Source organism: Cervus canadensis, chromosome 1 (genome assembly GCF_019320065.1).
Source record: "Cervus canadensis isolate Bull #8, Minnesota chromosome 1, ASM1932006v1, whole genome shotgun sequence".
NCBI classification, from domain to species: Eukaryota; Metazoa; Chordata; class Mammalia; order Artiodactyla; family Cervidae; genus Cervus; species Cervus canadensis.
Window position 1 is genome coordinate 45690133 of NC_057386.1, and position 11185 is coordinate 45701317.

Below are 11185 nucleotides of genomic sequence, written 5' to 3' on the forward strand. Positions count from 1 at the left end.
TTTGATATCACAATAGAACAGTGTTTGAGCTTTTTCCTCTCCCATTCTGTCAAAATTTTAACCTTGCTTTATATTCTTCTAGTCCTTTTCCTTTTTCTCATATTTAACAAAAATATCCCCTTGGAAAGAATGTTTGCTCTAGTTTAGCATTCTTCCTGTTGTGTCTTCAGTTTAAGTTGGTTTGAATCCCTTTGGCTTGGGGTTGGGAAGATTTTAAAGTAAGAGTATATTAGATTAGATATGTTCTCTAATGCTCTTGAAAAGGCACCCATGTGGAAATAGATCCTTGGGAAAACATCTAGGTGAAAACAACATTTTGAAGTCTATGAAATGAAATTTACTGGAAAGTTAGAGGTGCTACTGTTTTCCTGGGCACTCTACTTGAGACAGTTAAGTGTAGATTGAGCCCAGGGCTCAGCACATTAGAGACTTAAGGAAGAAATCATTTCTTCAATTTTTCCTCTGCAGTGGTGGTGACCGCGGTGGCTTCAAAAATTTTGGTGGTAAGTGCTGAGTATCCCAAAATGTTTCAGTGGAAATGCTATATAAATCTAAAAGCCACCAATATCCCGCAGACGTAGTCTAAGCCCTTTCTTATTCTGTTGAGGCTGGTGTGTGTTGTGTGCTTAAAAAAATTATGTACATATTTATCTCAAAATATTAAAAAGACAGAGTTGATCTCAAATAGTCCAATGGGTTTCTACACAGTGAATTTGCATGAGAGTCTGTGGTGACCAATGAATGAGACCGTCACTGGATTTTGTCAATAACGTTTTTTAATAAAGGTAGCTGACATGGTGTTTTTAAATTACTAGGGTTTTCCAATCAGCCTTCACAACCAGAGCTTAACAAAAGTGATACTAGCATAATGCCAAAGTGGCTGGTGCCGTCTGGGACAAGCTTAAGGGAATATTGACATTCATCTTGATTTCTTAAACTTTTAATAAAACTTAATTTATATATTTACTTTGTAAATCTGTGATGGTTACTTACAAGGGTTTTGAAAGTATTGACTTTTCATGCCTTGGTTGTTATTGTTTTAAATGATTTCTAATGAGTCGCCTTAAATAGCTTTCTTTTTCTTTCTCTTTTCTTTTCCCTTAGGTCACAGGGATTATGGACCCAGACCAGATGCTGGTAAGGTTTATAATAGTTTGTGACTTTGCCATTAAGGAAATGTTAGTTTTCCATTTTTTCAAAGGAAGAATATGTGTGTTTGGAGGAGTTAGTACAGGAGGAAGATTTGATTTGATGGTATTGCCATCAGGAAGCTTCACTTTTAAAGATGTTCCAGCAAGAAAAATTCAAGGGGTTTGGAAAGTTTGCTAAGGAAAATCACTGTTTGTGCTTTCCCCTGCTCCCTCCTCTTGTTTTTGTGAAGAAACACTTGATTTTGTATTTCTCATTAGCATTATTTATTTAATGACTACAAATCAGGTACAAGAGGATTCGTATCATTGGGGAATTAGAATAGCTGTGTTGAAGAAAATATGTTGGATTAATAGTCTGCTTAATGAGCCTAAGAAACCTGAAATCACATATGAGAGAATTGTCCTATTCTGGGCAGAGGTCACTAATTTCATGTGCCTTTTTATTTTCAAATGAGGTTCATGGCTACCTGGAGCATTTTGAAAGTTACGATTTAGATATTAAAAATTTGAGTTAAAAAATTTTAATATATATTGAAATCAGAACTTTTGTTTTTATTAAGATGCTAAAGTACTCTATATGGATGTCAATTTCTGAATTATCCCTTGATGGACTGAATTTTTGTACATCTTTCTTACTTTGTTGTACTAATCCAAAAGTATGTGAGTAAGGTAAGGTGTGTGTCAAGGTGCCTCTAATAATCTCATAAATATTTATATATTCTGCTTAAGATACATAGATTATGTAAGAAGTCCACACTCCAGTATCATTTGTCTCTTATTTATACCCTCTAGTTTATATAAAGCTTATTATAATGAATGGGAAATAGGCAATTCTGCTTGGCTTGCTTGGAAGTCTATAGTGTCAGATTTGGGGAATTTCTACCAGAGAACCTTAAAAGTATTGATTAGCCAGAAAGAATTGAAGCCCTCCAAAGAAAGGAATGCTACTTTATACTACCTTTCTTCATCTTTTCCTGAGCTTGAGTCCTGTATCTGAATTTGAAGAGTAAGATTTATAAGATCTTCCTTAATCAGTCTGAGTGTGGACTTGAGCCACTTTTCATGAAGTTTAATTGCAAGAATTGACCTACCAAACAAATACTGTGACCACTTTGCATGTTTATCATAAGAGGTTTCCTGTATTGGTCCTTCTTCCTTTTGGTCTTAGAAATAGTTGAACAGTAAATTACTGTTCTTGGTTACTAAACAGGATGTAGTTAAACCTAAGCAGTATGTAAAATTAATCATATATATATTTTTTCCTTTAGATTCAGAATCTGATAATTCAGATAACAACACAATCTTTGTACAAGGACTTGGGGAGGGTGTGTCTACAGATCAAGTGGGGGAGTTCTTTAAACAAATAGGAATCATCAAGGTGAGTAAGAAGTTGGCTTATGTTGAAAATCTCATAATTATTAACATATTCTGGTTAAGATACATAGATTATGTAAGAAGTCCACACTCCAGTATCGCTTGTCTCTTATCACTTGTGCTCACCCGTGGCTGTAGGCCTTTGCTAAATTTGCTAAATACGTAAAGATTTTATTCCTTGCTTGTGTTTACCTTTCTGCAGCCTTCCACAGCTTTGGTTTTCTTTTTTTTCTTTTTTTTTAGTTGCTAAGTCATGTCTGACTCTTTGCAAACCCATGGACAGTAGCCCACCAGGCTCTTCTGCCCATCGGATTTCCCAGGCAAAAATACTGGAGTGGGTTGCCATTTCCTTCTCCACAGCTTTGGTTTTCAATCTTAGTACTCTAAACATAGTCTCTGCCTACCTCCTAAAACTGTGAGAACCAAATGAAATTGTGTGGCATTTTTATATTCTGAAATACCAACATATGAAAACCCAAGTTGTTATTAACAACTTTTTATGTTGGTATATAATGTCTGCTATATATTTGCCTAATATAGTAATGCTTTATTTCATAACTTTATTGTACTTAAGTGTCTTGTACACTGTCTGTTTCATGCATATATTTTCATCTTCAACTAGAAAGCGGCATTTAGAGTAGTGTTAGTAGATTGTAGCATTTGCCTGAAATCAGGGTTTTTTGGGTGTCTATGGAATTACTTGAATTATTTTTTTTTCTTGGGGAGCAAACATTTCTTAAGAAATTATTATTAACACATTAAATATGTTAAAAAAAATTCACATAGTTTCAAAAAGTAAAAATTCTTGTCTTCCACTCCCTTCTCGGCCAAATCGTGTGTATGCCTTAATGGTAATTTATTTGCTTGGTCAATGTTCTTCCTGTTTAGTTTTGTTTTTTTTTTAGATTTACAAGGTAAATGTTTATATGAAGCATTATGTTTATTTTTTTGTGGGTTTGAGGGAATTATATATAGATAAAACAGTATAATGTGTATCATTTTTATAGTTTGGTTTTCACTTAATGTATTTTAGAATTTTCCTTTTCAGAACCTACAGATAACTTCATTTTTATGTTAAGTTGGTAGTATTTATAGTATGGATATGTGAATTCCTTTAAAAAAATAAATTTTTGATTATCTGTGTGGTTCATCACTTTTTCTTAAAATACTAACACCAGCTTTTTTGTTCCTCAGACAAATAAGAAGACTGGAAAACCAATGATAAATCTGTACACAGACAAGGACACAGGAAAGCCAAAAGGGGAGGCAACAGTATCGTTTGATGACCCTCCTTCAGCTAAGGCAGCCATTGACTGGTTTGATGGTATACCTCATTCATGTACTTTCTGTGTGGTTTTGATAAATGTTTTCTGGTCTTGAAGTCAAAATATGTTCTGGTAGACAATGATTATCTTCATATTTACTTTTTTAGATATTCTATTGAGACTACAGGCCAGAATTCTTACATACCTTTAGAAGTGAGATGAACTGTTTCTTTGTCTAAAATATTTCCTAATGTCATACTTTGTGCTTGAGGCCACCCTCATAGAAATGTAAAGTGTTGGCCTGGTTGACTATATTCTTTTAAAATTTAGGTTAATTTCTCTTCAAATGCAATGTTAATATGTACTTAGAAGACTTGTACAATAAGACTTTTTTCCCCCTGAAAATAAGAAAACATGAAATAGTAGAAGAAAGTAAAGCTTCCATAGTCTTCTACATAGAGAAAACTATTGGTGTTTCTTCCAGTTTTTTAAAATGTATTTTTAAAATAGTTTTATCACTCCACTCCAAATGTAGTTTTGTCTCATGCTTTTATTTGCTTTTTTTTCCTTGACGTCTTATCACAGTCATTTCCCCATGTTGTAAACTTATTGTTTTTGTTGTACCTTGTAATGGGGCTTCCCAGGTGGTGCTAGTGGTGAAGAACCCATCTGCCAATGCAGGAGAATAACACTGCATGTTTACTGTAGTTTATGAGCTAGGCACAGTTCTGAGAACTTTATGTGCGTTAACTCAGATCTTCACAGTAACCCTGTAAGATGTACCCTTTTATTACCATCTTACAGATGATGAAACTCAGGCACAGAGAAGATAAGTAATTTCCAAGATCACAGAAGTGCAGAGTTAGGGCTCAAACTCAGGCAGTTGGGCTGCACTGTCTCTGAAGAAGTAAATTGTACCTGATTGATAGGCACTTGTGGTTTCTCCCAGTTCCGAGATTATTGCACCTGTGTCTTCCAATACATAATTGCATTTTAATTTTTTGCACTAAGCAGACCCTGCTTTTGAAAGGCTAGGTCCATCCTCCCTCACTTTTCTGTTTGTTTCATAGTTTCTGTGAATTGTAAAACTGTTTAGCTTATAATATGTTAAAACAATGACTGTGTCTTTCCCTCATAGGGCAAATGAGGCTCTTAACAGAGACTCCATAGTTCAGATCTTAATTACCAGGTTTTTGTAGAGCTTTTAAAAATATTTATCTGTGGTTTGTTTCCTATGTCAAAGAGCTTGCTATACCATTTGACATTGTGGAAGGTTGCCAGTCATAGCAGTTAAGAGTTTTGCTGAGAGGGCTAAGACTCCTAGATTTCTAACTATTTTATGAATCCTTGGGCACCTTTTTCTGATAAGTCTGTTCTCTTGTTTAATACATAAAGTGAAAAGATTGATTTTTATCTCTAAGGCCCTGGGACAGCAGAATATGTGTATATGTATATAAATAATCACAATTGCACACATTATTTTTAAAGATACTACTTCAAACATACCAAGAGTATATAGTACAAAATGAGTTTCCTTTCTGCCTTTTCACCTACTGAGAGTTAAGCAACAATAGTCAGTGTATGAATGGGCATATGTGTGCATGTGCATGCATGCACACACATACACACATACTCTCATTCTCTTAAAAAAAGAAATGGTAGCATACTACATTAATTGGCTTTTTTCATGTAAAAATGATTAGACACTAGCTTTTTTTGCTCAGTAAGAAATGACTGTCTCCCAGTGATAAATATGTTCTATTCAGTAGATTGTGTCATGTTCTAATACAGTTACCTTGACTCTTGAACGCTACTGTGTTTGAATTTCTGTGAGAACATGTCAGTTATTTCTCTGAAACTAAAAATTTCCGAGGCAGTTTTGTCTTTTGTTGAGAGGTGGAGATATGGAGTATCATTTCTTCAAAGCTATTTTCATTGTTTTTTTTTTTTAGGAAAAGAATTCCATGGCAATATCATTAAAGTGTCCTTTGCCACCAGAAGACCTGAATTCATGAGAGGAGGTGGAAGTGGAGGTGGGCGGCGAGGTAAGATTCTTGTTGTTCACAGGCTTGGGTTTACACAAAGGGTTTAGATTTTCTGTCTTAAAGTGAGATACAGAATAGAAGATTAGGTAAATAAAGTGTCATAACAACTAAGAAAGTGATGGGAAAAGGTTCTAGAAATCCCTTTGGAAAGCTATATAATGCAATTTGTTTCACATTAGGAGGCAGTAACTGTTTAACTGATGGCTAATTTGGTGGTTAATCTGACCCGTTTGTGAGTTCCCTGATACAGTTACTGCCAACTTGTTTATTTCTGTTGTGTCTTCATTTCTTAAATTTGGAATATGTCTTCTCACCTAATCTTTATTACTGAGATTCTCAAACTGAGGAGGGTACTGTAGAAAATGGACTTTGAAGATTTTTAGTGCATTTTTAGTGAACTATAATGTGCGTCTTGGAGCTTCTTCCGTATTTCCTACGTTGACTGAATAAGTAAAGCCCAAGTCAAAGAATCATGGAGTCCTGCCATAAGAGGTTGATTTTGGGGTAGCTGCGCAGTTATTGATGAACACTTAGTTCTTTCATCTGATGCTTTTCCTCTGCTTTGTTCATATCTGCTACTGATTCTTCCCTCCTCCTTACTTACCCCAGGCCGTGGAGGATACAGAGGCCGTGGAGGCTTTCAGGGGAGAGGCGGAGACCCCAAAAGTGGGGACTGGGTTTGCCCTAATCCGTAAGTACCCTGTTTATTTTGGTGGATGTAGGAGTTGGGATTGGATTTGGAAGGTGCAAGAGGGGACTCCGAATCCATTGGAAACTTGAGCGTTAGTTTCCCTTCTTTCTCAGGTCCTGTGGAAACATGAACTTTGCTCGAAGGAATTCTTGCAACCAGTGCAATGAGCCCAGACCAGAGGACTCCCGTCCCTCAGGAGGAGGTGGGTTAGCCTTAGCGGCGTCTGCCTGCTTCCCGTCTTCTGACAAGCATTAAGCAGGCTTTCCATGATTCTGCTGGCCTTACTGGTTTTCATTTCTACCTTGCAGATTTCCGGGGAAGAGGCTATGGTGGAGAGAGGGGCTACAGAGGCCGTGGGGGCAGAGGTGGAGACCGAGGCGGCTATGGTGCAGACAGAAGTGGGGGTGGCTATGGTGGGGACAGAAGTGGCAGCGGTGGCTACGGAGGAGACAGAAGTGGGGGTGGCTATGGTGGGGACAGAAGTGGGGGTGGCTATGGTGGGGACCGAGGAGGTGGCTATGGTGGGGACCGTGGTGGGGGCTATGGAGGAGACCGAGGAGGCAACTATGGAGGAGACCGAAGCGGCGGCTATGGAGGAGACCGAAGCGGAGGCTATGGAGGGGACCGAAGCGGCGGCTATGGAGGGGACCGAAGCGGCGGCTATGGAGGAGACCGAAGCGGAGGCTATGGAGGGGACCGAGGAGGCTATGGAGGGGACCGAGGAGGCTATGGTGGAGACCGAGGAGGCTATGGAGGAGACCGAGGAGGCTATGGTGGAGACCGAAGTGGGGGCGGTTATGGAGGAGACCGTGGTAGTAGCGGTGGCTACGGTGGGGACCGAAGTGGAGGCTATGGAGGAGACAGGAGTGGTGGTGGCTACGGAGGAGACCGAGGTGGAGGCTACGGAGGAGACCGAGGTGGCTATGGAGGCAAAATGGGAGGAAGGTAGGTATTAGAATGTGTTTGCTAACGTTTCTACCTCACTGCTCCTAGATTTTAGAGTCTAAGCCCCTTTCATCACGTTTTCTTCTTGTCCAGTTTTTTATAACTTGAATTTCCCATTGTCAACTCTTTCAGTTAGGATGGAGAAGATCCATTTAGTTCCCTACTTAGTAATTTCCAAAATTTATTTTGTTTGGGAAATTCTTACTTGTGATCTTTATATTTGAATAGTGTATGATAGGTGTGTGCATTCTTCCTTATAGCTAAAGATAATCGAGATTGAGAGATGATTTGAAACTGTGTAAATCAGGGATTTTTAATCTAAGTGTGGGGCAAGCATACCTTTTAGAGGGGTGTGCTTTTTCAGTCACATGTTCTACCTTGCAGTTGTTTCTTTGGAGATTGTTAACACCTTTTCCAGATTAAAAATCACTGGTGGTACTGATGGGAGTGTGTGATGCATGTGAAAGGTGTAGAGACAAGAAAGAGTTGAGTAACCAGTGATGCAAAATAAAATAACTTCAATTACTGTACTAAGCTTCTCTATGTCAGAAACAGTATAGGGCAGCCAGAATTAGTATAGCATAGAGTTAAGAGCACAGAGTTTGGAGACAGACTATCTTTGAAATCCTGGCTCCACCACTTATTATTAGCTGTGTGACTTTAAGCAAGTTACTTAACTCTTTGGAGCATCATATTCTCATCTGTAAAATAGGGCTAATGGCTTTTAGCCCTATTTTGTGGAGTTGGATTAGATTATATTACAGCTGGCCATGGTAATCACTGAATAATTGTTACCTATTAGTGTAATTATTATCTACTGAATACTTCTTAGTGTGTGGCAAATCATGAGAAAGTGTCTTTGTATACTGGAGTTCCAGTCCTTTTGTCAACCCCAGAGGTAGATGTACTTAGCATTTTATGGAATAAGAAATGTTAGGTAACTTTTCTAAGATCACATACTAAGTGGCAGATCCAAAATTCTTATGTGAAGGTGTTTGCTTGCTTATTCCAATAATCTACTCTCTCTAGAGTGCTGGAATGGCAAGGTCTCCAACCTGAAATACCACAGTGGTTTAGAGTCTTTATTCTAGATGGAAAATTTTTTTAAGAGAATTAGTCATAGCAAAGCTTCTAGGAACTTTGTGTGTCTTAAAGCTGGTAAATTAGACATTTAGTAAGCACCTTCTAGAAGTAGAGAACTATATTAGGCATATTGTCATCCTTATAGAAATTTGTCAAGCAGATGCTAGTCAACAGCATCCTGAAGAAGTGTCTGATGCTTCCTCTTGGTAGAAAATTAGAATTTAGTCTGGCTCTTTATTTTTCATTCCTAGAAACGACTACAGAAATGATCAGCGCAACCGACCATACTGATGACTATTTTGAATGTTCCTTTGTCTCTGACATGATCCATAGAGAAATTGCCAGAGTTTTGCCTGCTGCTTTCCTCGTGGCCTCTTCTTGGGTAGTGAAATTAAGTGACATTTGAATTTTTATTTGGGTGGGAGGGTGGGGACAGTTTTTCTTTTAGAAATGTCAGTTGAAATATCCCCCTTTAGTTTTCAGCCTTTTCCTTCTCAACTCTTGAAGCTAAGTGCGTTGTAAAATATTGCCAAAATGGAAAAGTGTTTTGTAATACTGCAATAAAGAATGCTTGTTTTGTGGACTTTTGTACATTAGTGCATTGTTCTGTCACACCTAGGGTGCAACTGCAGCAGACTTGAACCCTAAAGAATTAGGAAATGAATTCTACTTCATGAGATTAAAGTGTTATTTCCAACAATATTTATTGATCTCCTACTCCGTTAAAAATAGTAGTTTCCAAGCATGACTGTGTGTCTGAACCACCCAAGGAGGCTGTGAAAATTCCAGATTCCTAGGTCTCACCCCAGGTCTGCTGGATTAGAAATTGGTGGGATGTCGGGAGGTAGAGCTGGGAATCTTATTTTAAGATCACCAGGTGATTTTGATATAGTTAGTTTACAGTTGAGAATCATTTATTTAGGGGAGTGTTCTAGATGCTGGGAATATGGAGGTACAAGAACTAGGTAGAAGAGTTAGGGTTTGACAAACCAGGGTTAAGGTATCAATGTACATAGCATGTCATTTGACATTCTTTAAAATATTTTCCTACCCTTACCAAGGATAAGGCACTGCGTCGATGCTGGACATATTGCTCATCAAGCAAACAGATAGTATATAGTTTGATAAGTGCTCCATTGAGAATAAATGCAAGGTGCTTTGATGGCTGGTTGAAAGGATACTTAACCCAGTCAAGTGCGATTGGGAAGGCTTGATGAGTATTGAAAGAAGACTAGGAATTGGTTACGTAAAGAGGCTGGGGTGAGGAAATGATGTTCCCAGCAGAAAACTGACATGAACAAATCAAGAGTTAACAGAATGAAGAACAGGCTATTCACTTGAAAACTGTATGTAGTAGATTGTGATTGGAAGAAGGAATTTAAGAATGGGCATGCAAAAGTTCAGATGGAGAGGTAAATCAACTCTATAAGGTCCTTGCATTTTGTTTTCCCCTTGCCTCCATATGGAGACATTATTAAAATATTTTAAGCAGGAGAGTGGCCTGACCTGAGTGGTATCAACTGAAAGATAATTCTGGCTGCCTTGTAGAGAGGTTGGACTGGAGACAGAGTGGTACACCAGGTGAGAGATGATACTGGTCTGAGCTCATATAATGACTGGACAAGGAGATAATAGATTTGAGAAATGAATGGGGAAGTTTGACAGGATTTGGCTGGATGTCAGAAGTAGTGGGGAGAGGAGTGAGGTTTCTGGTCTGAGCAGTTGGGTAGATGTGCTGCTTGTTAAAATTTTAGGAAACACTGGAAAAGGAAACGGGAGTAAGATGAAGGAAATGAATTCAGTTGTGGGTAAGTAGAATTTTTGACACTTGTGAAACTTTCACATAGGGACATTCAGTAGGCAACTGGGTGTGCAAGTCTGCAACTCCAGTTCAGTGGCTCAGTCGTGTCCGGCTCTTTGTGACCCCATGGACTGCAGCACACCAGGCCTCCCTATCCATCACCAACTCCTGGAGCTTGCTCAAACTCACGTCCATAGAGTCAGTGATGCTATCCAACCATCTCATCCTCTGTCGTCCCCTTCTCCTCCTGCCTTCAATCTTTCCCAGCATCAGGGTCTTTTCCAATGGATCAGTTCTCATCAGGTAGCCAAAATATCAGGTGGCAACTCAAGAGGACAGCAGAAGTCAACATTACGCTCCACTAATTCCTTACTGACTTCTTTCTCTGCAAACTTCCTTTTGTTTTATCTTTTCCTTCGCTGACTTCATGCTTTTTACACGTTAGAAGTTTCTCAGCTTGTTCTGATCCCCTTTCTTCTATTTATACTCACTTTTATCCTGTGTGAACTCATTCAGGCTGTGGCTTTAAATATGTAATATGGTGATGACTACAAATTTGTGTCTCCAGTTCTGTCTTCCCTTAACTCTGGATTATATCCAGCTGCCCACTTGACCTTTCCACTAAGTTGTGTTGAACATAACTTTTTTGAAGACTGCTGGGACCAAACAGAACATCTCCAAATCAGTTTCTCTTTTCCTAGCATTCCTTGTCTCAGTCTTCACCACCCATCCAGGTTGGATCAGATAAAAACTTACAACTTATATTTGATTTCTTTTACTCATTCTATACTTGCAAGTCCTTTTAATCCTACTTCTAAAATAAAGGCTTG

The 11185-nt window shown here is 38.4% G+C and overlaps 1 protein-coding gene across 2 annotated transcripts in view; it reads left to right on the forward strand.

Annotated features, from left to right (window-relative positions):
- Positions 1-9137, forward strand: part of TAF15 (TATA-box binding protein associated factor 15) — a 29431-nt gene extending 20294 nt beyond the window's left edge. For both annotated transcript variants that reach the window (XM_043481154.1, XM_043481162.1), the window contains exons 8-16: positions 469-503; positions 1105-1137; positions 2420-2529; positions 3720-3849; positions 5743-5835; positions 6445-6526; positions 6640-6728; positions 6835-7471; positions 8806-9137. In XM_043481154.1, coding sequence (XP_043337089.1) covers positions 469-503; positions 1105-1137; positions 2420-2529; positions 3720-3849; positions 5743-5835; positions 6445-6526; positions 6640-6728; positions 6835-7471; positions 8806-8845 — 1249 coding nt within the window. In that variant the 3' untranslated portion in view covers positions 8846-9137. The remainder of the gene's footprint in view (positions 1-468; positions 504-1104; positions 1138-2419; positions 2530-3719; positions 3850-5742; positions 5836-6444; positions 6527-6639; positions 6729-6834; positions 7472-8805) is intronic.
- Positions 9138-11185: the final 2048 nt, after the last annotated feature.